Source organism: Aquarana catesbeiana, linkage group LG04 (genome assembly GCF_042186555.1).
Source record: "Aquarana catesbeiana isolate 2022-GZ linkage group LG04, ASM4218655v1, whole genome shotgun sequence".
Classification (NCBI taxonomy): domain Eukaryota; kingdom Metazoa; phylum Chordata; class Amphibia; order Anura; family Ranidae; genus Aquarana; species Aquarana catesbeiana.
In genome coordinates this window covers 423,598,230-423,625,070 of record NC_133327.1, presented here as the reverse complement: position 1 = coordinate 423,625,070, position 26,841 = coordinate 423,598,230, and the positions used below count along the sequence as shown (strand labels likewise).

Below are 26,841 nucleotides of genomic sequence, written 5' to 3'. Positions count from 1 at the left end.
CTTTCTTAGGACCCTCTGGCAGAATAAATAAGACATCCGTCTTGCGAATCTGAGCAGTTGTCTTTAAATAGATTCTCACTGCTCTCACCACATCAAGACAATGTAGTGACTTTTCTTCCCAGGAACATGGTTTTGGAAAAAACGATGGCAGGACAATATCTTGGTTCAGGTGAAAACCTGAAACCACTTTTGGCAATAAGCCTGGACGAGGGCGTAACACCACTCTGTTCTCATACATAGTCAAATATGGCTCTTTACAAGAAAGAGCAACCAATTCCGAAACCCCCCTTGCTGAGGATATAGCAACCAAAAACACCAGCTTCCTTGTCAGAAGGACTTATGTCGCGTACACACGAGCGGAATTTCCATCGGAAAAATCTTGGATGGTCTTTCTGACGGAATTCCGCTCAAGCTTGGCTTGCATACACAAGGTCACACAAAAGTTCGCTGAACTTTCGACCATCAAGAATGCAGTGACGTACAACACTACGACGAGCCGCGAAAATGAAGTTCAATGCTTCAGAGCATGCGAATTTTGCGTGTCGGAATTGGTACAGACTATCGGAATTTCCAATCGGAACTTTTTCCGACCGAAAAATTGGGAACATGCTCTCAATCTTTTGATTCCGCCAGCAAAAGTCCGATGGAGCATACACACGGTCGCATTTTCGGACCAAAAAGCTCTCATCGGACTTTTGCTGGCGGAATTTCCGCTCGTGTGTACGGGGCATAAGGGAATAGGCTGTATTGGTTCAAATGGCTGTTTTTGTAACACTGACAAAACGAAGTTCAAGTCACAAGGGCTTAAAGGTGATTTAACAGGCGGATACATCCGCATCACCCCTTGCATAAAACCCCGGACTAAGAATGCGTAGCAAGCAGTCTTTGAAATATCTCCGAGGGTGCCAACCCTTGGATTCACACCAGGAAACATAAGCCTTCCAGACTCTAAAATATATAGTTCTGGAAGCTGGTTTCCTTGCATTAATCAAAGTAGAGATAACTGACCCGGAAAGCCCACATTTCTTCAGAATGTGGGTTTCAACAGCCAGGCCATTAAATTTAACGTTCATAAAGTAGGATGGAATATCGACCCCTGTGAGAGCAGGTCTGGCCTTAGTGGAAGGGGCCATGGATCCTCCACTGCCATCTTTACGATTTCTGCATACCATGACCTTCTGGGCCATGCTGGTGCTGCCAGAATTACCGGTTTTCTTTCCAGCTTGATCCTGCAAAGAAGTTGAGGCAGCAATTGAATAGAGGGAAATGCATAGATCAGTGAGAACTGGTCCCACAGTATCACCAAGGCATCTGTTCTGCATGCAAATGGATTCTTCGTTCTGGACACAAAGTTGACTAACGTTATGTTGAACTGGACGCTAGAAGATCTATGTCCGGAGTCCCCCATCTTTGATAAACAGCCCGAAAATATGTCAGGGTGAAGAGACCTGCTGAAAATGTCAGGGAATAATCTGCTGGTGGTACATATAGTCCGCCTGCCAATTCTCTATTCCCAGGATGAAGACTGCCGATAGGCATGGAATATTTATTTCTGCCCAAGTTAGAATATGGTTCACCTCTCTCTCCGCTGAGAGACTCTCGGTGCCCCCTTGGTGCTTGATATAGGCCCAACCGTGGCATTGTCGGATTGGATCCTGACAGGACAATCCCTTAACCTGGAAGTCCAGGCTTTCAGAGCCAGATGCACTGTCCGAATCTCTAGGATATTGATGGGCAAAGCTCTTTTGGTTCTTGAACACTGTCCTTGGACAGTTGTCTTCTCTAATAGTGCTCCCCAGCCTGAAAGGCTGGCATCTGCCATTACCATTTTCAAGATAACTGGTCTGACGGATTTTCCTTTGAGCAGATTCTTTAATAACCACCAATTGAGGCTTTGGGACACCCTTGGGGACAGCTGCATTGGCAAGTCCAAAGCTTGGATTGTTTTGTTCCAAGCAGATAGAATACTGTTTTGCAACAGTCTCGAATGGAACTGGGCATAGGGAACTGCTTTGGATGAAGCCACCATTTTTCCTAGCAACCTCATGCAAAGGCGAATGGAGGGATCTCCTTTGACCTGACCCTCCGCACCAACTCTCTTATGGAGTTGTCTTTTGCCTGGGGCAAGAACACCCTTTTTCTGGGCTGTATCTATGATCAGATCCAAATACTCCAGCTTTTTTAGCGGTTTTAAGGGAGACTTCTCTAGGTTGAGAAAGCAACCCAGACTTTTCCAGGTAATTGGTTGTAATGCGTACACTTTACTCCGAACACCGATTGGTCTATTAGCAATAGATCGTCTAGGTATGGCAAGATTGTTTATGCCCTGTTCCCTATAACCTGGCTAGAGGTGGGGCTAGCACTTTTGTGAGCACTCGGGGTGCTATAGCTGGCCTGATGGGCAAGGCTAAAAACTGAAATGCTGTTCTACTTCGAACCGCAGAAACCTTTGGTGAGTGGGAAACATATGGACATGCAGATATGCATCCCTGATGCCGATAGACGCCTCCTTGTAAGATGGAAACTACTGACCTGATCAACTGCATAGAAAGGAGTGGATCTTCAGGAACTGATTTAGATTCTTTTAGATCTAGAATGGATCTGTTTAATTTCTGCGTGGCTCTGTATATGTACAGGAAACGCATGAAAAGGCTGTAAAGGTTTTAAGGAACCTAGGAAGGAACAGAACTATCAGCTGACTCTACTAGAGATAGCTTGAAAGAGGCACAAACCATCTCTGTAAGAGATTTGTACCAGCAATCTCTCAGATTGCGAGGCTGAAAAAGGTTCAACTCCAGTTGTTTCCTCCGCAGAGGGGTAAGCGGTTTGCCTTTCTTCCTGATCACCTGAGGGCAACCCCTCATCCTCTACCCACTGTTCCCTTGAAAAGGGTCTAAGGTGAGGGAGGGGGATCTAACACGCTTCTTATCCTTTTGGATAGCGGATGCGATTAAGTCGCTAATTTTCCTTCTAGGCCCTGAAGAGTGGAGGAAAAACGCATTTTCAATCATGTACACAGGGGTTGAAATGTTTTCTCTGCCTGGGTCTGAACCTGAGGCTTTCCTCCAGAGTTTGACGGTGGAGGCCATCGCCACTGCCTAGAGGCAGATGCCCCTGGCGCAGGGGAAGGAGTCCGTTTAAATAAAAGGACGTTTATATCTTCTTTAGGGCAAAAGAGTACTTTTCCCACTAGAAATCATTTGGATGTATTTGCCAAATTCTCCCCAAATAGTAGCTTCCCATGAAAAGGGAAACTAGTCAGAAGCTTTTTGCAAGGTGCTTCGGCTGACCAATCTTTTAACCACAGGGTCCTACACATGTGTATCAGAACAAGCGCAAGGCGGGACGCTTGGCCAATAGAGTCTTTCATGGCATCTATGGCAAAACATAGTGCATTTGGTAGTTCAGCCAACTCACGGGCCTGTTGTGCAGGGACCTCCTTAAGGGCCTCTTTGAACTGGTCCTTTACTTTGGACCTGTATAGTACCCCTCAGGAAATCTTTAGGTGATGTAGCATGACCAAAAAGAGTCCTGGTTCCTAGGGTCCAGCCCTCAAAGAGAAGCGTTACAGGCAAAACCTCATTCTTCTATGCGATGCCCGGGTACCATCCTGTGGCCTCAATGGCGTGGATGGATCCGGTTGTGGAGGTTTTTTAAGTCCAGCATGGATCCCTCCTGGAGCTCCTCAGAACACATCTTCACTCGTGACCAACACCTTAGACACTGGCGAAAAAACTGATGTACTCCTGGGAGGAGGGGTTATATAGGGAGTGAACTTCCTGGATTGGGTATACCAGTGTCAACACCTGAAAGTGGCCCATAACCCATTAAGTAATTACTTAAGGCTCTGTGTCCCATGATGTACAATAAAGAAAATAATGTCCTGATTTAAATGAAAGGCCGACACCACTTTTGGCAAGAAGGATGGAACAGGTCGTAACACGACCCTGTCGTAGTGAAGGATCAAGTATGGTTCCCTGCACGAAAGGGCCGCCAACTCCAACAACCTTTTGCTGAAGTGATGGCCATCAGAAAGGCTAGCTTGCATGACAGCAAGTCTAATGGAATTTCCTCAATAGGTTCAAATGGTTGCTTCTGTAACACAGACAGCACCAAATTCAAGTCCCAAGGATACATAGGTGACCTAATGGGGGAAGCAAGTGATTTGCCCCCTGCATAAAGGTTCTGATCAGTGAATGGGAAGCTAAAGGCCTTTGGAAGAATACTGATAGGGCCGAAACTTGACCTCGGATTGTACTCAAAGCCAATTTGATTTCCACAGCTGACTTTAGAAAAGAGAGAATTCTCTCAGCCACGTATTTCCAAGGATGCCATTTTCTGGCTTCACACCAAGCAAGATAAATCTTCCTAGTGAACGCTTTTCTAGCATTTACTAGGGTAGACACTACAGGTCCCGAGATGACACGGTCCTTCAGCACCCTGGCTTCAATAGCCATGCCGTCAAATTTAGAGACTGTAAATTGGGGTGGAATATAGGACCTTGAGACAGTAGATTGGGACGACGTGGAAGCGTACATGGCCCATCTATTGTCAGTCTCACAATCTACGGGAACCAGGGCCTTCTGGGCCAGGCTGGTGCCACCAGAATGACTGGAACCCTCTCTAAATCCTGCGCAACAAATGTGGAAGGAGAGGGATCGGAGGGAAAGCATAAACCAGGGAGTACTGGCTCCATGGAACTATCAGAGCATCTGCCCCAATTGCCAGAGGATCTCTTGTTCGGGGCACAAACTGCTATAGTTTGTTGTTGAACCTGGATGCCAGTAGGTCGACCTCTGGCCATCCCCAACATTGGCAAATTTCCTGGAACATCTCTGGGTGTAGGGACCATTCCCCCGGGCAGATCTGCTGGTGGCTATGATAATCTGCCTTCCAGTTCTCTATTGCCAGGATATGGACTGCCGATATAAATAGGCACATGTCCCTCTGCCCAGGCTAGTATGTGGTTCACCTCCTTCAGTGCTGAACGACTCCTGGTACTGCCTTGGTGGTTTATATAGGCCACTGCACTGGCATTGTCGGATTGAACCCTAATAGGGCAGTCCTGAAGCTCCACCGTCCAGGACCGTAGGGCCAGACGTACTGCCCGTAATTCTAGGATGTTGATGGGCAGGATCTGTTCTGTCCCTGACCATTTCCCCTGGGCTGTGAGCCCTTCTAGGGTTGCTCCCCAGTCTGAGAGACTGGCATCTGTAGTCAGTACTCTCCAAGCTACCGGGAGAAAGGATTTTCCTTTTTGCAGGTTCTGATCCTGCAACCACCAGTTTAGGCTTAAGCGTGCCTGAGGAGATAAGCACATTGGATAATCCAGGGCTTTTCCTCTTCTGTTCCAAGCCAACAAGATGTCTTGTTGTAAAGGCCTGGAATGGAACTGGGCATAGGGCACTGCCCCGAAGGAGGATACCATCCTCCCTAGAAGACTCATACAGAGCCGGATGGAGGGTTGTCTGGTACCCAGTGGCGTGGCTAGTGGGTGGCTTTTGGGGCTATAGCTCTAAATCTGGGGCCCATAGCCCCAAGTCTCTGCAGTGGTCCCTAAGGGGAGGGGAGGTTCTCTGGGGACCCTGATGTAAGTGGGGGGCTCTCTGGGGACCCTGATGCTAAGAGGGAGGCTCTCTGGGGACCCTGATTTTAAGGGGGAGGCTCTCTGGGGACCCTGATTTTAAGGGGGAGGCTCTCTGGGGACCCTGATTTTAAGGGGGAGGCTCTCTGGGGACCCTGATTTTAAGGGGGAGGCTCTCTGGGGACCCTGATTTTAAGGGGGAGGCTCTCTGGGGACCCTGATTTTAAGGGGGAGGCTCTCTGGGGACCCTGATTTTAAGGGGGAGGCTCTCTGGGGACCCTGATTTTAAGGGGGAGGCTTTCTGGGGACCCTGATTTTAAGGGGGAGGCTCTCTGGGGACCCTGATTTTAAGGGGGGGCTCTCTGGGGACCCTGATTTTAAGGGGGGGCTCTCTGGGGACCCTGATTTTAAGGGGGGGCTCTCTGGGGACCCTGATGTAAGGAGGGGCTCTCTGGGGACCCTGATGTAAGGAGGGGCTCTCTGGGGACCCTGATGTAAGGAGGGGCTCTCTGGGGACCCTGATGTAAGGAGGGGCTCTCTGGGGACCCTGATGTATGGAGGGGCTCTATGGGGACCCTGATGTATGGAGGGGGCTCTCTGGGGACCCTGATGTAAGTGTGGGGGCTCGCTGGGGACCCTGATGTAAGTGGGAGGCTCTCTGGGGACCCTGATGTAAGTGGGAGGCTCTCTGGGAATATACACACACACACATATATTACTGTATATACATGTGTATGCCCACCCAAGTGTATGACTTTCTGGCTCTAGCCCCAGATCTTTTGTAGACCTAGCAACGCCCCTGCTGGTACCCCTTATCTGATACACCTGAACCTTCAGGGCACAGATCCTTACAGGTGGCAAGAATACTCTTGCTTGGACCGTGTCTAGGATCAGACCTAAATATAGATTTTTCTGTATTTATGATCCAGCCTATGCTTTTCAAATACCTCACTGTGTATATTATGCTCTGCTCTAGAGCCTGTAATGAGTGATCTCTGAGCAGGAGGTCGTCCAGATACCCGAGCACCAGAATCCATTGGGCCCTTAAAAGACCCAGTACTGGTGCTAGGACCTTTGTGAACACCCGGGGAGCTGTAGCAAGCCCGAAAGGTAGAGCCACAAACTGAATATGACGTTCCTCTACTGCAAAACGTTGGAACCTCTGATGAGGCTGAAAGATAGGTACGTGTAAATACGCGTCTTTTATATTGATGGAGGCTAGAAAGTCTCCCCTCTGGAGTGAGGTTACTACTGAGCGGACGGACTCCATCCGAAAGGACTGTATCAATAGATACTTGTTCAGGGATCTTAGGTCCAAAATGGGCCTTGTGTTCCCGTTTGGTTTCTGAATCGTAAACAGGTTTAAGTAAAACCCTGTGCCCCTTTCGAATACAGGAACCTCTACAATCACTCCTTAATGCACTAGATGATGTAGTGCCTGAAGCAATACGTTTCTTTTTGGAGGATCCGAGAGAACGCTGGATCTTAAAAACCTCTGGGGGGGAACCCCCGCAACTCCAGCTTGTAATCGAGAGATACAATTGAGGTGACCCACTCGTCCTGAATTGTTGTTTTCCAAATGTCCGCAAAGTGCAGCAGCCTTCCTCCCACCCAATAGAGTGGGGGCGTCCCCTCAAAAGGAGAGTTTGGTGCTGGGTTTAGAAGAATTTTGGACCCAGGGCTTTTTCTGGCCCTGGCCTTTCGGCTTGCCCCTGGTCCTAGCGCCCTGTTGGCGGTGGAACCGCCTTGACGCTGAGACATTTGAGGAAGCAGTCCCTGAGGTTTTAAACGAGGGACGTCTGGTGCTTTTCTTCACAGGGAGTAGAGAACTCTTCCCTCTGGAAATCTTTTGGATACATTTGTCCAAATGATCACCAAATAAACGGTTCCCCATGAAAAGGGTAACCTGCAACTTTTTACAAGAAAGCTCGGCTGACCAGTTCTTAAGCCATAAAAGTCTGCACATATGTACAGACTAGAGAGCCAAACGAGAAACCTGCTGTATTGAATCCTTTAAGGTGTCAACAGCAAAACATATCGCTCGAGGAATATCTGTCTTACTTTCAGGCAGATCATCCTCCTGGCTAGGCCTATCAGGCCGTTTGACCTCATCCTTTACGGACTGGGAAATACCAATTCCTGCAACAGCTGGCTGAATAGCTGAACTGGCCAAAGACAAGGAAGCCTTTTTTCTTGTCAACAGGGTCTTTCAAGCCCTGTGCATTATCTACCGGACAAGTTAAGTTCTTGTTTAAGGAAGAGACTGCTGCATCTACGGCTGGCATGCTCCATTTTTTAACGAACTTTTCATCCATGGGATATAAAAGGGAAAACCTTTTAGGAGGAACGAAAATTCTGTCAGGATGTTCCCAATCGGCATACACCACCTGTTCCAACAGGCGGTATAGGGTGAAAGCCTGTGCGGCCTAAAAGGTCTCAGGGATCCCAAAGAGGACCAGAGCGGCTCAGTCACCTCTTTGAGAGGCAACTTAAAAAAGGCAGAACAAACCATTTCGGTCAAAGGCAGGATCAAAAGCCTCTGCGACTGAGAGGCAGACATCAACTGGATCTCTTCTTGTCCAGATTGCTCGGAAGCAGACTTATCCGCCAGGCACTCCACTGAATCCTGAGCTTTTAGCTCTTCCCCATCATCAACCCAATTCTGCTCCAGACTAGGAGGCTCCAAGGAGGGGGATCTGTCACGCTTCTTGCCATCCTGCGGGATGGAGGCAATCATGTCAGCAATCCTGTGCTCTAACCCAGCTAGGGCAGGGGACAGTTCATCCTTGGTGATAAAGGGTGAAGCAGCAGCGTTGACTGTAGGCACAATAGCTCAGATTGCCTGGAAGCCTCTGGTCCTTCATGGGATACAACACTAGGGATACGACTAGGTTCGTCAGGAACTACTGACGACATAGGTGTGCCCTTCCCTGTAGTGTTAGTCCCGCTCCTCTTTTTTGAAGACATTTACTAGCCATAAAAAGAGAGTACTCAGAAGGGAGACCCTTTAATAGGGCTCACCAAGCCCCTCTGTAACAATCCTTCTAAGCACCTTTAGCCTGCCAAGCAACACTTGGTGACTAACGTGACCCGGGCAAGGAAAAAGGAATCGCTGCAAGTGTCTGTTCAGAGCCTGCTCTGTGTCCCACAGCTGCCTTTTGGAAGCACCGCATGCTTGGCCTACACAGCTTAAATAAGCTGGGTGTGCGCCAGAACGTTCTGTGCATGCGCACGCTTGGCGAACGGGCATGGCTGTATTCGCGTACGACGTGAATCCTCGCTACTGCGCATGTGCGGTGAAGATGCGTGCGCCACAACTGACAAACAAACAACTGCTAAATCCAGCGGCGCTTTAGCAAATGCACGTGCGCCAAGGCCACCAAACAACAACTGCTGAGCACAGTGGCGCTTTTCCGAATGCACATGCACCATAGCCACCAAATAACTGCTGAGCATAGCGACACTCTTGCGAACGCACATGCACCATCGTGCGCCATCATACAGGTAAAAAACAGCCAGACACAAGCAAAAAAAGTATACTTTGCAAACACCCACAGCTATCCCAAAACTCCCCTGTATGGTCACCGCACACAGGTGTCCAGCCTTTAGCTAGCTTGACTGATTGTTACAATCACTGGGACACCCCAAAATAATAAATAAAAGGTTTTCACTTACCCGTCCTGGCACAGGAACACTTGGAAATCTTCACCCTTCCCTGGCGGGTTCCTGTCACTTGAGGACCTTCAAGGACTGGGTACCCTTTTCATTTTTAGGGTCCACTCCCTTGGACCTGTACAGCACCCTGCAGGAATGCCTTAGCGCTGTAGTGTCCAGGTTTCCACTTTGCAGGGTCCAGCGGCCGGAGACTGCATTACAGGCAAAACCTTGCAGGATCTTGAGTCTTCTTTTTGAGGCTCAGGTACCATTTATCTAAGCATATAAAGCCTGTGTCAAATGGATCTGATCGGTCAATCCCTTGATTCATTTAAGAACTGTTTGTGGGACTAGAGACCTGGAGCTCAGAGAGCTCAAACAAACCGTGCCATCCACCTTGCAGACACTGGTAAAAAAACTGAAGTGCTTCCTGTGTGGGAGGGGTTTAATAGGGGATCACTTCCTGTCTAAAGACCTTTGGTCTACCAGTGTCCATTCACCTGGAGATGGGAGTATAACCCAGCAGGTAATGAATATTAGCCTGACTCTGTGTCCCATGATGTATGAAAAATAAATGTTGTTTTACATGGCTGAAAATCAAAATGTGTACATCTTACCATTTCTGCACTAGAACACTTACTCTGTAGTAAATGTAAGTGTTGGGAATTCCCATCTGCAACAACTGCAATACTCTGTGCTGTGCGTCCATCCAAAGCTTTCTCCACACAAAAGATTAAACTTTCAAGAGTCATCCCATTGAAGTCATAAACTACAGGAACCACACTGGGTTTCACGCTACTGAGAATAACCTACAAAGGCAAAAGGGTATACATCTAGTGGTAATGCTAGCAACTCAAGTTTTGTGTAATAGTGATGTCAGATAAACAACCTCATATGCCAATATGTGGGATGATATCAACAGAAGGTGAAGAGGACCTGAGGTGCCCCTCTGTGCTGACTGACTCTGGAGACTGCTGCATTTCTTTGTGGTTGTAGAAGGGTAGGTGTTGCATCCAGCTACATTATGCCTAAAAAAAAAGAAAAGCAAAAAAAAAGAAAAAAAGTGTAACCTATAGCAGGGATCAACAGTCTAGGAAGATGCTTCCAAATCAAAGGATATTATACAGTACCCACAGGCAAAAACAACTATATTGCATACTTTACAGAACAACCTATTTGGATGATTTCATTTACCAGTATCTAATCGTGTTTTCAAAATCCACAGTGCTGCAACTGATCATCAATGCAGGAAGGGGTTATGGGGGAGTTAACAGCTTTGCCACTGTCCATTAATGAAGGTGGTGGGATGCACCATCTGCTGAGCACCAGTGCAGAATGGCAGGGGGACGCTGGGTGCTGGGATGCTCTTTGTGCTCCTGCAGCTGGCACTATGGTGAAGCAGAGTGGCTGTCAGGAGTCAGCAGCTTGGATGACCTGACATATGTAGCTACATACGGAAACCGGAACCAAGTAATGTATTAAGAAGTACATTTATTAACAGCAAGCAAAAAGATATGCACACACCAGCAAATAGCGAACATTTGATATCATCCGGCTATCCCCTACTCTTGCTACTTTCAGGCGATCCCTGAAAACTCATCTCTTCAGGAAAGCCTATCACGTCTCCTACCACTTCCAACAGCTCATTCCCCACAGTTACAACCTTTTGTACCACCTGCCCCACCTTATTAGATTGTAAGCTCTTCTGAGCAGGGCCCTCTTAATCCTCTTGTATTTTATTGTATTATAACTGTATTGTCTCCCTTTTATATTGTAAAGCGCTGCGTAAACTGTTGGCGCTTTATAAATCCTGTATAATAATATTAATAAACAACACGTGACCTACAACCAAAAATTCCTAATTAACAGAAACCTAGCAAACTAACAATATACAATATGCACTGTACAAATATGTACAATATGGGAAACAAGGATAACAGGGGCAATGCAAGAAAAAGTAAGAATCAGGTCTGGGTACAGGAACAAGGCGAGCAGAAGTAAGGGAACAGGATGCAAGGATAGTTTAGAAGCAGGATGGATCTGGCAGCAAGCAAGGCAATCAAAACACTGACACAAACTGCAATAGCAGAGGTGGGACTTAAGTATCCTCCCAGCATGGGGACGGGTGCCACCAGCAGGTGAACCAGTTCCTGACAGTGGCAATGGGATGCCAGGTGCTGGGACACGCTCTACTTTTCTGTACCCAGCACTATATTGAAGCCAATACTATCAGACAGAGTCAGATGGCTCTGCTTCTTTAAACTCCCCCTCTCAATACATTTGTAGAAGGCAGGCTCTGTGAAATGTGTCACAAAGCTGTGCCTATGCACAGTGCATAGTGAATACGTGTCACAGAATTCAAGGAAGTAAATGTTTGGAGATCTTCACAAAGTAAACTTCAAGATCGTTCAGATTAATGGAAATAGGTTAGAAATAAGTGAAACAGAATGTGAAAATGAAAAAATTATTTAAAATTTTGACCACAGATTCACGTCAATTTCATTCTTTACTCTGCTAAAGTTTTGTTTTTCTGGTTTTGTGCAAAAATTCTTAAAATTAAACAGCAAAGGTTAAAAATTTTTCATAATTATTAAAATAAAATGAGTGAAATAAATGATAGGTTTCTGAGTACTGACATACTATGTTATTCAGATCTAGCTGATTGTGTTAACCTCTACTACTGACTACAGTTGCTGTATCAGAGAGGCAGGTCTACATTATCACATCAAAGAAATATACTTGTGATGCTAATGGAAGCTTTAGAAACCACTTCAAACTCAACACTATTTATAGTAGTTTTGCCCTTTCAGTGTTTGCTAAATTTTCGATTTCTGTTTTCATAGGATTATTAGACCACAGATCAGCTGGACTGTCACTAAGCTCTTTCCAGGCTAAATAAGCAGCTTTACAGACGCTTTAACATGTACACTACACACCCATTACTGGAACTTAAGGGAAAATGTGCATATTGTACAAGCATAAATATGCATAGGGGGCTTTCTTTGTATTGGTCAGAATAAAATAAAAACTTGTTTTCATCTTTTTAGTCAGGTAAATATGAATTATCGCATAGTAAATATGTTGCATCCTCCATTTAACCCAGCAAGTGGAGCTTTAGACTTCATTTGCATATTTTCCAGTTTTTCTCATTTGTCTTAGGAAGCCTGTTATCTACAGAGTTCAAGAGCTGAAAGTAAAAATATATATGCACAAATGCATCAGACCAGTGACCCATCCCGCTATACTGAATGTTTTCATCTGAGGTTTAGGTGAGGTACGAGATGGCAGTCTCTTTTGTAAACCTATAAGGGTCTGTTTACAAAGCTATAACTGTGACTTTTACCAAACATTTTCTGGTGGAGAATCATTCACTGTCATTTAAAACTCATGGACCTGGAGGATTCACCTGCAGTTTGTCAAAAGTCTGATTCTCTGCTTTATAAATATGGCCCATAGTTTTGTAGAGCTTAGGGTTTGATAAAGCCTCCATTCCTAGGTTCACCTCTTATCTGTTAACCTATTTTTTACAGATCTTTAAAAATGCAAGTTGACTGATGCTCTGGGCTCCCTATTAGGGATGGGCCAAACGGACCCCTGTTTGGTTCGCACCAGAACTTTCGCAACACGCGAAAGTTCGGACCCGAATAACGAACCCCATTAAATTCAATGGGACCCAAAAGTCAAAAATCAAAAGTGCCCATTTTGATGGCTTATATGCAAGAAATTGGGCATACAATGGTTATAGGGGTCCGGGCCCTGCCCTGGGGGACATGTATCAATAAAAAAAGTTTGTAAAAATTTTTTTTTTTTTAAATGAGCAGTGCTTTTTTTTTTATTTTTAAAGCGAAAGCATACAAATAAAAAAAAAAACCTTCAAATATAGTGCCTGTGGGGTCCCCTTAGTCTATCTGTAAAGTGGCAGATCTGTACCATGTCTAGAATCTGCTGCAGCGATAATTGCATTTATAAAGCCAAAAAAAAAGACACTTTCCCTGCAAGCTGCCTTTATTTTGCTCAGCAACAGCTGGGGAGCCAGTGTGTATGATGAGGCCACGATGTAGTGCACTGGGAACAAGATTAGAGATTTTTTTGGATACATTCTGGAGTCACTTTGACTTTGGATAGAAGTAACAGGTGCATAAAAATTTGTCTTAGGGTTACACCCAATAGTCAAACAGGTGCAGAAAAATTGGTCTTTGGGTGTTGGTGGCGCCTTCCCACCATAACCCTATAGAGGTACTCTTGATGGAAGCAAGAATTGGTCTTGCAGGAAAAAATTGCAATAATATGAACCTGTAAACTTGCAGTAAAGCACAAAACTATATGGCGTTAAACTGGCAGTAACGCACACAGAAGTAAATGGTGTTAAACTGGCAGTAACGCAATCAAATAGACAGTGTTCAACCGTCACTACACTGACGCTATCTGAACTGTCTCTACTCTAGATATACACTAATGTCAAGATTACTGACACGGTCTCACTACACTACAGTGAAACTATCTGAGCTTTCTCTACTCTAGCGGCACACTATGCAAAGCTGAATGATGATCCTCCTCACTACACTTACACCATCCCTAGACTGACACTAAACTAATATTATACACTGACAATTGAAGCAAAATAGCACAGTATAGCACACTAAGTAACTAACAGGCACTGAACAGATCCCGGTTATATCTTTCTCCATGCCAAAATCACACTGAAAATCACTGCTACTGAAAAAATACTTTGATACTGTGGGGCGGTAATGAGCCATGATTGGATAAAGTCATGATGACATGGTCCAATCATGGCTCTGACAGTGCTCTGTGCCCTGATTGGATGAAGCTTTCACTGCTTCAGCTAATCAGGGCTTGCAATGCACTGTTCAGCGTCGCAATGCATTGTGGTCGGTTCGGGGGGCCGAACAAACGGTCGAACGACCCGTTTGTTCGGATGTTTGCAGAACGCCTGAACAACGAAAGTTCTTATGCGGTTCGGGCCAAACCGTTCTCCCATCCCTACTCCTCATCACTCGCTTTCTCTGTTGTGAAAAGACCGACTGCTGACAGAACATTAAAAAGGTACAAGAACGCACTAGGTGACATCCCTGTTTGTCAGACAGAGTCATGCAGACATTAGACTCCTGGTATTTGATGAGCACAATAGTGACACTCATTTGCAAATTCTAACAGCGCTTCAATAATGTTTATGGCAAGGATTGTATTTCCTTTGTGGATATTTTGGTCATACATGTTGTTTCTTTGTTGATGAGGGATTTATGTGTAAAGCCATCAAACCGTAACTAATTTCTGACTTTTGATTTTTCATCCCCCCCTCGACCTTTGGGTCCAGTAGTAAATACCAGTTTATCAGATTAGACAGGATTGCTAATGCCTCAAACTGCATTGATATCAGGAGGCAAGAAACGAAAATGAAATTTAATGCCAGGGGTTATCTTTTGCTACTCTTGGAAGAGGTTCAATCTAGATCTGTTTCAAATGATGAGTCACATATTGCTGTAAAGAAAAAGAGGCTTCAATTTGTGTGTTGGTATCGTGGCTTTTCTGTATGTGTTTTTTCTGGCATATTCTACATACAGTAAACCCTGATAGTGAAGAAATCCAGAGCATGAACTTTAACGGAACCACATGATTCGTGGTAGGATCAACCCAAGTTGTAAGGTCATTCAGAAATCTTTGAGATCATTTGTTAAGAGTGTGCTAATGTCACTAATAGGGATGAGCTTCGAGTTCGAGTCGAACTCATGTTCTACTCGAACATTGGCTGTTCGCAAGTTCGCCGAACAGCGAACAATTTGGGGTGTTCGCGGCAAATTCGAATGCCGCGGAACACCCTTTAAAAGTCTATGGGAGAAATCAAAAGTGCTAATTTTAAAGGCTTATATGCAAGTTATTGTCATAAAAAGTGTTTGGGGACCTGGGTCCTGCCCCAGGGGACATGGATCAATGCAAAAAAAAGTTTTAAAAACGGACGTTTTTTCAGGAGCAGTGATTTTATTAATGCTTAAAGTCAAACAATAAAAGTGTAATATCCCTTTAAATTTCGTACCTGGGGGGTGTCTATAGTATGCCTGTAAAGGGGCGCATGTTTCCCGTGTTTAGAACAGTCTGACAGCAAAATGACATTTTGAAGGAAAAAACTCATTTAAAACTACCGCGGCTATTGCATTGCCGACAATACACATAGAAGTTCATTGATAAAAACGGCATGGGAATTCCCCACAGGGCAACCCCGAACCAAAATTAAAAAAAAAAAAATGATGTGGGGGTCCCCCTAAATTCCATACAAGGCCCTTCGGGTCTGGTATGGATATTAAGGGGAACCCCAGCCAAAATTTAAAAAAAAAATTGACGTGGGGTTCCCCCTAAATTCCATACCAGACCCTTCAGGTCTGGTATGGATTTTAAGGGGAACCCCGCGCCAAAAAAAAAAAAAAAAAACGGCGTGGGGTCCCCCTAAAAATCCATACCAGACCCTTATCCGAGCACGCAACCTGGCAGGCCGCAGGAAAAGAGGGGGGGACGAGAGTGCGGCCCCCCCCCCCTCCTGAACCGTACCAGGCCACATGCCCTCAACATTGGGAGGGTGCTTTGGGGTAGCCCCCCAAAGCACCTTGTCCCCATGTTGATGAAGACAAGGGCCTCATCCCCACAACCGTGGCCGGTGGTTGTGGGGGTCTGCGGGCGGGGGGCTTATCGGAATCTGGAAGCCCCCTTTACCAAGGGGACCCCCAGATCCCGGCCCCCCCCCTGTGTGAAATGGTAAGGGGTTACTTACCCCTACCATTTCACTAAAAAACTGTCAAAAATGTTAAAAATGACAAGAGACAGTTTTTGACAATTCCTTTATTTAAATGCTTCTTCTTTCTTCCTTCATCTTCTTCTTCTTCTGGTTCTTCTGGCTCTTCTGGTTCTTCCTCCGGCGTTCTCGTCCAGCATCTCCTCCGCGGCGTCTTCTATCTTCTTCTCCTCGGGCCGCTCCGCACCCATGGCATGAGGGGGGAGGCTCCCGCTCTTCTCTTCATCTTCTTCTTCATCTTCATCTTCTTCTTCATCTTCTTCTTCTTCTTCTTCTTCTCTTCTTCATCTCTTCTTCCTTCTTCATTTCTTCTGCGGGCCGCTCCGCATCCATGCATGGAGGGAGGCTCCCGCTGTGTGACGGCGTCTCTTCGTCTGACGGTTCTTAAATAACGGGGGGCGGGGCCATCCGGTGACCCCGCCCCCCCTCTGACGCACGGTGAATTGACGGGACTTCCCTGTGACGTCACGGGGAATGCCACAGGGAAGTCCCGTCATTGTCCCGTGCGTCAGAGGGGGGCGGGGTCACCGGGTGGCCCCGCCCCCCGTTATTTAAGAACCGTCAGACGAAGAGACGCCGTCACACAGCGGGAGCCTCCCTCCATGCATGGATGCGGAGCGGCCCGCAGAAGAAATGAAGAAGGAAGAAGAGATGAAGAAGAGAAGAAGAAGAAGAAGAAGAAGATGAAGAAGAAGATGAAGATGAAGAAGAAGATGAAGAGAAGAGCGGGAGCCTCCCCCCTCATGCCATGGGTGCGGAGCGGCCCGAGGAGAAGAAGATAGAAGACGCCGCGGAGGAGATGCTGGACGAGAACGCCGGAGGAAGAACCAGAAGAGCCAGAAGAACCAGAAGAAGAAGAAGATGAAGGAAGAAAGAAGAAGCATTTAAATAAAGGAATTGTCAAAAACTGTCTCTTGTCATTTTTAACATTTTTGACAGTTTTTTAGTGAAATGGTAGGGGTAAGTAACCCCTTACCATTTCACACAGGGGGGGGGCCGGGATCTGGGGGTCCCCTTGGTAAAGGGGGCTTCCAGATTCCGATAAGCCCCCCGCCCGCAGACCCCCACAACCACCGGCCACGGTTGTGAGGATGAGGCCCTTGTCTTCATCAACATGGGGACAAGGTGCTTTGGGGGGCTACCCCAAAGCACCCTCCCAATGTTGAGGGCATGTGGCCTGGTACGGTTCAGGAGGGGGGGGGGGCCGCACTCTCGTCCCCCCCTCTTTTCCTGCGGCCTGCCAGGTTGCGTGCTCGGATAAGGGTCTGGTATGGATTTTTAGGGGGACCCCACGCCGTTTTTTTTTTTTTTTTTTGGCGCGGGGTTCCCCTTAAAATCCATACCAGACCTGAAGGGTCTGGTATGGAATTTAGGGGGAACCCCACGTCAATTTTTTTTTTAAATTTTGGCTGGGGTTCCCCTTAATATCCATACCAGACCTGAAGGGCCTTGTATGGAATTTAGGGGGACCCCCACATCATTTTTTTTTTTTTAATTTTGGTTCGGGGTTGCCCTGTGGGGAATTCCCATGCCGTTTTTATCAATGAACTTCTATGTGTATTGTCGGCAATGCAATAGCCGCGGTAGTTTTAAATGAGTTTTTTCCTTCAAAATGTCATTTTGCTGTCAGACTGTTCTAAACACGGGAAACATGCGCCCCTTTACAGGCATACTATAGACACCCCCCAGGTATGAAATTTAAAGGGATATTACACTTTTATTGTTTGACTTTAAGCATTTTTAAAATCACTGCTCCTGAAAAAACGGCCGTTTTTAAAACTTTTTTTTGCATTGATCCATGTCCCCTGGGGCAGGACCCAGGTCCCCAAACACTTTTATTGACAATAACTTGCATATTAGCCTTTAAAATTAGCACTTTTGATTATTCATGTTCGTGTCCCATAGACTTTAACGGTGTTCGCGTGTTCGAACGAATTTTTTTCCTGTTCGCATGTTCTGGTGCGAACCGAACAGGGGGGTGTTCGGCTCATCCCTAGTCACTAAGGGCAATGTCTTCTCCAATTATGGTAGTACAATGTACTATGTTGTTAAACTTCATCTCACATGTACCTAAGTGGACAGGGCAGATATTGGAACGGATTCCCCTGCTGGCTTTCTCCCTCCACAAGAGTCACAAGTCAATGCAGCCGTTTCTCCTGCTCAGCAGGATCCTGGGCCCCCCTTTGGAACTGATAGAGCCCGGGCCCAGTATAGGAGGGCTGGCTGTACTGCCTTATCAGCGGCCCTGATCACATGCATGTGTGGGTAAATGATCTGATCCAAAATAATTTGTTTACCTTTTGGGTAACGAGTCTATTGATTGTTCTACAAGCTTCTTTTCCAAAGCCAAGGTGAAGCTGGGTGTGTGGTTTTCTTCTTTTAAGAGCCAAGTTGTCAAGGGCTTTTCTGAGCCTGTATCTTTATCCTGAAACAAATGCAATCATATTAACTTCATAAAGGAATCCGGGAAAACAAAAAGGATAAATCATCATCATACGCATACTGTTATCAACGTTTACACCTATGTATCTTACATTGTCTACAACTGAGAGTGCTAGGGTTGAGAACCATTAAGAACTAGATAAAAAGTGGCATAGCCACAATTCTGGCTATGACTTTTAAAGTATATATCAAGCCAAAAAGATTTTGCCAAAATGTTTTAGAGTGGAGAAGAACTACAACCACAGTCTATTGCTCTCTGGAGCTGCATTACAAAAGATATACCCTTATTTCCTGTCCTGTTGACAATAGATTCACCAGACAGAAAGTGAGCGTAAATCTGCAACAATGACATAGAAAGACATAAAAAGTTTACAGGGGAATGCCTTCCCCTACTCTACTTAAGAAAAGCATTTTTATTTCTGTCTTTGAGGCTATTGTAGAGTTCCTCTCACTTCCTATCTGGTAATATGTCAGCAGGACAGGAATCAAGAGAAATTCTCTAATGGAGCCCTGGATAGGAGTAAAAACCTGACATGGGTTCCAAACTCTTTTTCTTTAAGTTTTTCTTAGTACAATAATATCTTCTTTGCATATTAAATTTCATTTTGGGAACTTTACAGATTTCCGAATAAACATATATTAAAAGACCAATATTTTCAAAGATTCACAATATATATTGTAAAAGCATGCCAGATAAAATGCTAACATTTCTTATTATATGTAAACTGTGATACACAATAAAACCATAAAAATCTTTTTTTTTCCCTTCTCATCTCACCTTAATTAAACACAGTGCTGCTTGCATTGAAGCCTGGTCAGTTAGACTCATAGACTGTGTTAAGCTTATTTTAGAGTTCACGGCTGATCTCCAAGCTCCACTCATCCAAGGTGGCCGGCTTTTCAAGAGCTCTTCTAAAAAACAAAAAACAGACCTCCATATTTAAATACTCCTGAGACAAGTAATTACTGAAGGGGGAAAAATGTTAACAGATACTGTAAGTTCACCTTTAGATCAATAATTAGTATGCTAGTGATTGATGTATAGAACCATGCCTTGTAACAAAAACTGTACTTCCAATACATGAGCCGTCAAGAATCAGAATAGTTTTTGCTAGCCTCAGCTTTCATAGACAACTTTATTACTGGAAGTTCACGCAATACTGGAGGAGATTGGAGAGATGCAGTTCGGTTCAAAAGGAATAATTGCTGGTCTCCTTAGTTTCTGTCCTCAGTGATTAACATTGGCTTATTATTTTATTGTTTTAAATGAGTTTAGGTTAGTTAGATAGGCAGAACTGTTTTAGTTATGAAGGGAGTGATTAGGTATTAGAACACTTGTCTGTTTTTCATTCCTGTCTGGAGCTGTTAGGGAGATTTGCCCCCTTCTGGTTGTCCCAATTACTGTTATCACCGAAAGTGAAAGAAAATCCTGAATTCTGTGTTGTCACCAGAACAGCAATAGAGGGAAAATCTTCCAATGTGGACACTAGTTCCTGGGATTCCCTCACTTTTGATTTCCTGTTTTGGATATGAGACAAGAAGTGAAGGGAAATCTCCCCAATGAGCAGAGGCCAATAAACTTTCAGATGATAAAACCCTCCCTTACTCTAGTCAAAATAAAGAAAAAAATGGCTTTAGCTCTAATTTAATAATCTGCTGTCCTTACGATAGTGGAAATGTGCCTTTTATAATGGAAGTACCAGCTCCCTACACCTAAAAATGGCTGCAAGATAAAACCGTGCAAAAAAAAAAAAAAAAAATCAAGCAATCAAGGGAACACCATTTTTTTTTTTTTAATTAAATATGGGGGGGGGGGGGGGGGGCAAGATGTTATGACAACAGAATAAACAGAATCTCCAAAACTCCCACACAGTGTGGTAGCATGGCTCTAAAGCCTGGTACACACTGAGGATTTTGCAAGAAGGTGTCTGTACTGCCTCCCCGGCCAGAACACACCAGTCAGTGCTCGCAGCCAGAGCGTTGATCGGATGCCGATCGGCATCTGTTTTTCCAGCATGCCTGTTCAATAGAACTCAGACGATTGCCCAGATTCTGTCGGACAGGCTGCTTTACACACGGACCAAAGGTCGGCCAGTTTCTGTTGAACCAACCGATACCGGACGATATGCGGCCTGTGTGTACCAAGCTTAAGTCCTAACCCATTATTCCCCTATTGGACCATCACTATTAGGAATATGTGGGGCAGGAAAGGGCAGGCAAGCTTTGGCACATCAGGGAATGTTTGAAGGTCCTGCGATTCAGCCATGATAGAAGGTTCAGGAGGCTTCTGCAGGTATGCACTCCATACCTGCAGTAGTTTGCCCCACTACTCCAGTGATAGTATTTACCAAGTTTTAAAGTGTATTGTAATATGTAGAAATATAAAGTAAATAGTTTAACCACTTGACCACTGGGCACTTAAACCCCCTTAATAACCAGACCAATTTTCAGCTTTCGGTGCTCTCACACTTTGAATGACAATTACTCAGTCATACAACACTGTACCCAAATGAATTTTTTTTCCTTTTTTTCACACAAATAGAGCTTTCTTTTGGTGGTATTTAATCACCGCTGGGTTCTTTATTTTTTGCGCTATAAAAGAAAAAAGACAGAAAATTCTGTAAAAAAATGCATTTTTCTTCGTTTCTGTTATAAAATTTTGCAAATTAGTAATTTTTTCTTCATATATTTTGGCCAAAATGTATACCGCTACATATCTTTGGTAAAAATAACCCAAATCGGTGTATATTATTTGGTCTTTGTGAAAGTTATAGAGTCCACAAGCTATGGTGCCAATCTCTGAAAATTGATCACACCTGAAGTACTGACGGCCTATCTCATTTCTTGAGACCCTAACATGCCAGAAAAGTACAAATACCCCCCAAATGACCCCTTTTTGGAAAGAAGACATTCCAAGGTATTTAGAAAGATGCATGATGAGTTTTTTGAAGTTGTCATTTTTTCCCACAATTCTTTGCAAAATCAAGATTTTTTTTTTCTTTTTTTTTTTTTTTTCACAAAATTGTCATATTAGCAGGTTATTTCTCACACACAGCATATGCATACCACAAATTACACCCCAAAACACATTCTGCTATTACTCCCAAGTACGGCGATACCAGGTGTGAGACTTTTACACAGCGTGGCCACATACAGAGGCCCAACATGCAAGGAGCACCTTCAGGCGTTCTGGAGCACCCAGGCCAATTCTGACATTTCTCTCCTACATGTAAAAATCATAATTTATTTGCTAGAAAATTACATAGAACCCCAAAACATTATATATATTTTTTTAGCAAAGACCCTAGAGAATACAATGGCGGTCGTTGCAACTTTTTATCTTGCACGGTATTTGCGCAGCAATTTTTCGAACACGTTTTGTTTGAAAAAAAAAAACAGTTTTGTGCTTTCAAAAAAAACAAAACAGTAAAGTTAGCCCAATGTTTTTACATAATGTGAATAATGAAGTTATGCCGAGTAAATAGATACCTAACATGTCACCCTTCAAAATTGCACACGCTCGTGGAATGGCGCCAAACTTCGCTACTTAAAAATCCCCATAGGAGACGCTTTAAAAAATTTTACTGGTTACATGTTGTGAGTTACAGAGGAGGTTTAGGGCCAAAATTATTGCTCTCGCTCTACCGATCGCAGCGATACCTCACATGTGTGGTTTGAACACCATTTTCATATGTGGGCGCAACTTACGTATGCGTTCGCTTCTGTCTGCGAGCACACAGGGAAATTTTTTTTTTTTTTATTGTTCATTTTACTTTATTTATTTTAGTTTGAGGCTTTTTTCCAAAAAATAAATTTTTTTGATCACTTTTATTTCTATTACAAGGAATGTAAACATCCCCTGTAATAGGAATATGGCATGACAGGTCCTCTTTACAATGAGATATGGGGTCAATAAGACCTCACATCTCACCTCTAGGCTGGGAAGCCTGAAATAAAAAAATTAAAAAATGATCCTGGCTTCGATCGTAGCGGTGAGTCGGTAGAAGCACCTGAGGGCGGCGAGAGGGGGGGGCGTCTCGCCTCCCGTAAGAATGATCAAGCAGTGGAACAGCCACTATGATCGTTCTTATGATGTAGGGAATCGCCGGCTGAAAAAGATGATATCTGAATGATGCCTGTAGCTGCACCCATCATTCAGATATCCCCGCACAAAGTCAAGGACGTCGTATGACGGCCGGCGGGCAGGAAGTGGTTAAAACCCCTTTTTTTTTTTAACACAAAGTTGTCCATTTATACAATATTTCTAACACATAGCATGTACACATACCAAAAATGACACCCCAAAATAGATTCTTCTGCTCCTCCTGAGTACGGCGATACCTCATGTGTGAGACTTCCACAGCCTGGCCACATACAGAGGCCGAGCACGGCCGAGCATGGCAGAGTATGGCTGGGTATCCAGAGTATGGCGGGGTATGGCGGAGTATGGCGGGGTATGGCGGAGTATGGCGGGGTATGGCGGAGTATGGCGGGGCATGGCAGGGCATGGCGGAGTATGGCGGGGTATGGCGGAGCATGGCGGGGTATGGCGGAGTATGGCGGGGTATGGGGGAGTATGGGGGAGTATGGCGGGTTATGGCGGAGTATGGCGGGGCATGGCGGGGTATGGCGGAGTATGGCGGGGTATGGCGGAGTATGGCGGGGTATGGGGGAGTATGGGGGAGTATGGCGGGTTATGGCGGAGTATGGCGGGGCATGGCGGAGTATTGCACAGGGTTGCACAGGATCATTGCAGAGTATTGCACAGGGTTGCACAGGATCATTGCAGAGTATTGCACAGGGTTGCAGAGTATTGCACAGGGTTGCAGAGTATTGCACAGGGTTGCACAGGATCATTGCAGAGTATTGCACAGGATCATTGCAGAGTATTGCACAGGGTTGCAGAGTATTGCACAGGGTTGCAGAGTATTGCACAGGGTTGCACAGGATCATTGCATAGTATTGCACAGGGTCATTGCAGAGTATTGCACAGGGTCATTGCAGAGCATGGGGGGGATGGCTGAGCATGGATGGATGGATGTGACTACATGTCACTGAGCTGCGCTGTGGGCACTACACATCCAGCCCACAGCGCGGCTCCCATCCGATCTCTCCCCCTCTGTACCGATCGGTACAGAGAGGGGAGGGAGGAACCGGCGTCATGACATGACGCCGGTTTGTTTACATGTGATCGCTCCGTCATTTGACGGAGCGATCACATGGTAAACGGCCGCGATCAGCGGCCGTTTGCCGTGATCCGTGAATGGGCTGGGTCCTCTGGACCCGGCGGTCACGGATGTTCCCGTGTGCGCGCCCCAGGGGGCGCGCGGGAGCAGTTTTCTGGAATCACGTCATATGACGTGATCCCAGAGTTATCCAGCCGCCCTGCAGCCATCATTTGTCTATGGGGCGGTTGGCAAGTGGTTAAAGAAAGTATTAATTTTTAACATATTTCTCGAGGCAGGCATTGTGACACCATATTACAGTTTACTATAAGATGGTCTTACTAACTAGTTGTTTCTGTGGCTAGAAGCCAATTCTGACTATACACTAGGAAATGTGACATTTTTAAATCACTTTCAGCAAGTTTTGATTGCAAAAATTACCTAATGGAACAAGCTAAACCAAGTGTTGGTGGCATGTTGCCTTAAAGTGGTTCTAAAGGCAGAAGTTTTTTTACCCTAATGCATTCTCTGCATTAAAGTAAAAAAAAACTTCCACTGTCTGAGCCTCCTCCACCTTCTTAACAATTACCGGACACCACTCTCAATCTAGTACTGTACGACCGCCCTGCTCTGCTCTCTTCTTGCATTTATGGGCTTTACATTTTGTCTTGTTACAACTAAAAACATAAATGTATTTTATTGGAATTTTAAGAGATAGACCAACACAAAGTGGCACATAATTGTGAAGTGGAAGGAAAATGATAAGTGGTTTTCAACATTTTTTACAAATGAGTATCTGAAAAGTGTGGCGTGCATTTGTATTCAGCCCCTTTTACTCTGATACCCCCAACTAAAATCTAGTGGAACCAATTGTTTTCAGAAGTCACTGAATTAGTAAATAGAATCCACCTGTGTGTAATTTACTCTCAGTATAAATACAGCTGTTCTGTGAAGCCCTCAGAGGTTTGTTAGAAAACCTTAGTGAACAAACAGTATTATGAAGGCCAAGGAACACACCAGACAGGTCAGGGATAAAGTTGTGGAAAAGTTTAAAAACAGGGTTAGGTTATAAAAAAATATCCCAAGCTTTGAACATCTCACAGAGCACTGCTCAATCCATCACCCAGAAATGGAAACAGTATGGCACAGCTGCAAACCTACCTAGACATGGCCGTCCACCTAAACTAACAGGCTGAGCAAGGATAGCATTAATCAGAGAAGCAGCCAAGAAGCCCATGGTGACTCTGAAGAAGCTGCAGAGATCCACAGCTCAGGTGGGAGAATCTGTCCAGATGACAACTATTAGTCAATGACTCCACAAATCTGGCTTTTATGGAAGAGTGGCAAGAGGAAAGCCATTGTTGAAAGAAAGCCATAAGAAGTCCTGTTTGTAGTTTTCGAAAAGCATTGGGGGGGACACAGCAAACATGTGGTGCTCTTCTAGCCTAAAAGCAAAACGCTATGTGTGGTGAAAAACTAACACTGCACATCACCCTGAACGCACCATCAACGCCGTGAAATATGGTGTTGGCAGCATCATGTTGTGGGGATGCTTTTCTTCAGCAGGGACAGGGAAGCTGGTCAGAGTTGATGGGAAGATGGATGGAGCCAAATACAGGGCAAATTTAGAAGAAAGCCTGTTAGAGTCTGCAAAAGACTTGAGACTGGGATGGAGGTTCATCTTCCAGCAGGCCAACAACCCTAAACATACAGCCAGAGCTTCAATGGAATGGTTTAGATCAGGGATATGCAATTAGCGGACCTCCAGCTGTTGCAGAACTGCAAGTCCCATGAGGCATAGCAAGACTGACAGCCACAAGCATAACACCCAGAGGCAGAGGCATGATGGGACTTGTAGTTTTGCAACAGCTGGAGGTCCGCTAATTGCATATCCCTGGTTTAGATCAAAGCATATTCAGGTTTTACAATGGCCCGGTCAAAGTCCAGACCTAAGTCCAATTGAGAATCTGTGGCAAGACTTCGAAAATTGCTGTTCACAGATGCTCTCCATCCAATCTGACAGAGCTTGAGCGATTTTGAAAAGAAGAATGGGCACAAATTTCCCTCTCTAGATGTGCAAAGCTGGTAGAGACATACCCAAAAAGTATTGACTCTTTGGGTGGGGGGGCTGAATACAAATGCACGCCACACTTTTCAGACATTCAGAATAATTTTGAAAACCGATTATCATTTTCTTTCTACTTCGCAATTATGTGACACTTTATGTTGGTCTATCACATACAATCCCAATAAAATATATTTACGTTTTTGGTTGTAACATGATAAAAAGTGGAAAGTTTTAAGGGGTATGAATACTTTATCAAGGCACTGTATATCTAAGCCATTTAAAATAGAATCTGAGTCGTACTATTATTTTGTTTTTAGCAACCCTGTAATGATACCAGGTCCTTGTGAGGCAAAACAGTCAAAAAGAAAAAAAGATAAATAAACATTTTATTTACATCCCATTAATAAATATACAAATACAGATTTTGTCATATGGATGGGTGGCTATTGCACAGTAACTCTTTTGCCACATGGGTGGACTTTTCAGCATCAAAGGTCCGACGGTCTTTCAACAAAGTTACCACTGGCTTTCAACTGACTTTCTAACGAACGGACTTGCCTACACACGATCACACCAAAGTCCGATGGATTTGTACGTAATGCGGTACCACCGGACTAAAATAAGGAAGTTCATAGCCAGTAGCCAATAGCTGCCCTAGCGTCGGTTATCGTCCGTCGGACTAGCATACAGCCGAGCGGAATTCTCGATAGGAACTGGGTCCGGCGGAGTTCCTTCGGAAGGATTTGAAACATGTTCCAAATCTAAAGTCCGTCTGATTTTCGAAAGAAAAAGTCCACTGAAGGTCTGATGAAGCCCACACACGGTCGGATTGTCCGACGGATTCATTCCGTCGGACCAGTCCAGTCGAAAAGTCCGCCCGTGTGTACACGGCATTTTGCTATGTACATAATCGATGTTAAATATTTTCCTAAATTTGGATAGGCTGGTAGATGCATCACTGGCAGCAAAGGGTGGCATCTATATGCCCATTTTCTCTGGCCTTGCTTTAGTGCTAAGACTTCCTGTAGCCTTCCTCTGACTCAGTTGATATTTAGATATGGTACACATGCAAGAAAAGGGAAGAATTCAGTGAATACCACAGAGATTTTCCAGTTTAGCACCAACT

At 44.9% G+C, this 26,841-nt stretch overlaps 1 protein-coding gene across 4 annotated transcripts in view; it reads right to left on the bottom strand.

Moving 5' to 3' along the window:
• The window catches only part of ECT2L (epithelial cell transforming 2 like), a 168,022-nt gene that overhangs the window by 59,749 nt on the left and 81,432 nt on the right, over positions 1-26,841 (bottom strand). For all 4 annotated transcript variants that reach the window (XM_073627377.1, XM_073627374.1, XM_073627376.1 and 1 more), the window contains exons 6-9: positions 19,261-19,394; positions 18,338-18,465; positions 10,128-10,266; positions 9,879-10,047 (exon numbers count right to left, since the gene is read on the bottom strand). In XM_073627377.1, coding sequence (XP_073483478.1) covers positions 9,879-10,047; positions 10,128-10,266; positions 18,338-18,465; positions 19,261-19,394 — 570 coding nt within the window. The remainder of the gene's footprint in view (positions 1-9,878; positions 10,048-10,127; positions 10,267-18,337; positions 18,466-19,260; positions 19,395-26,841) is intronic.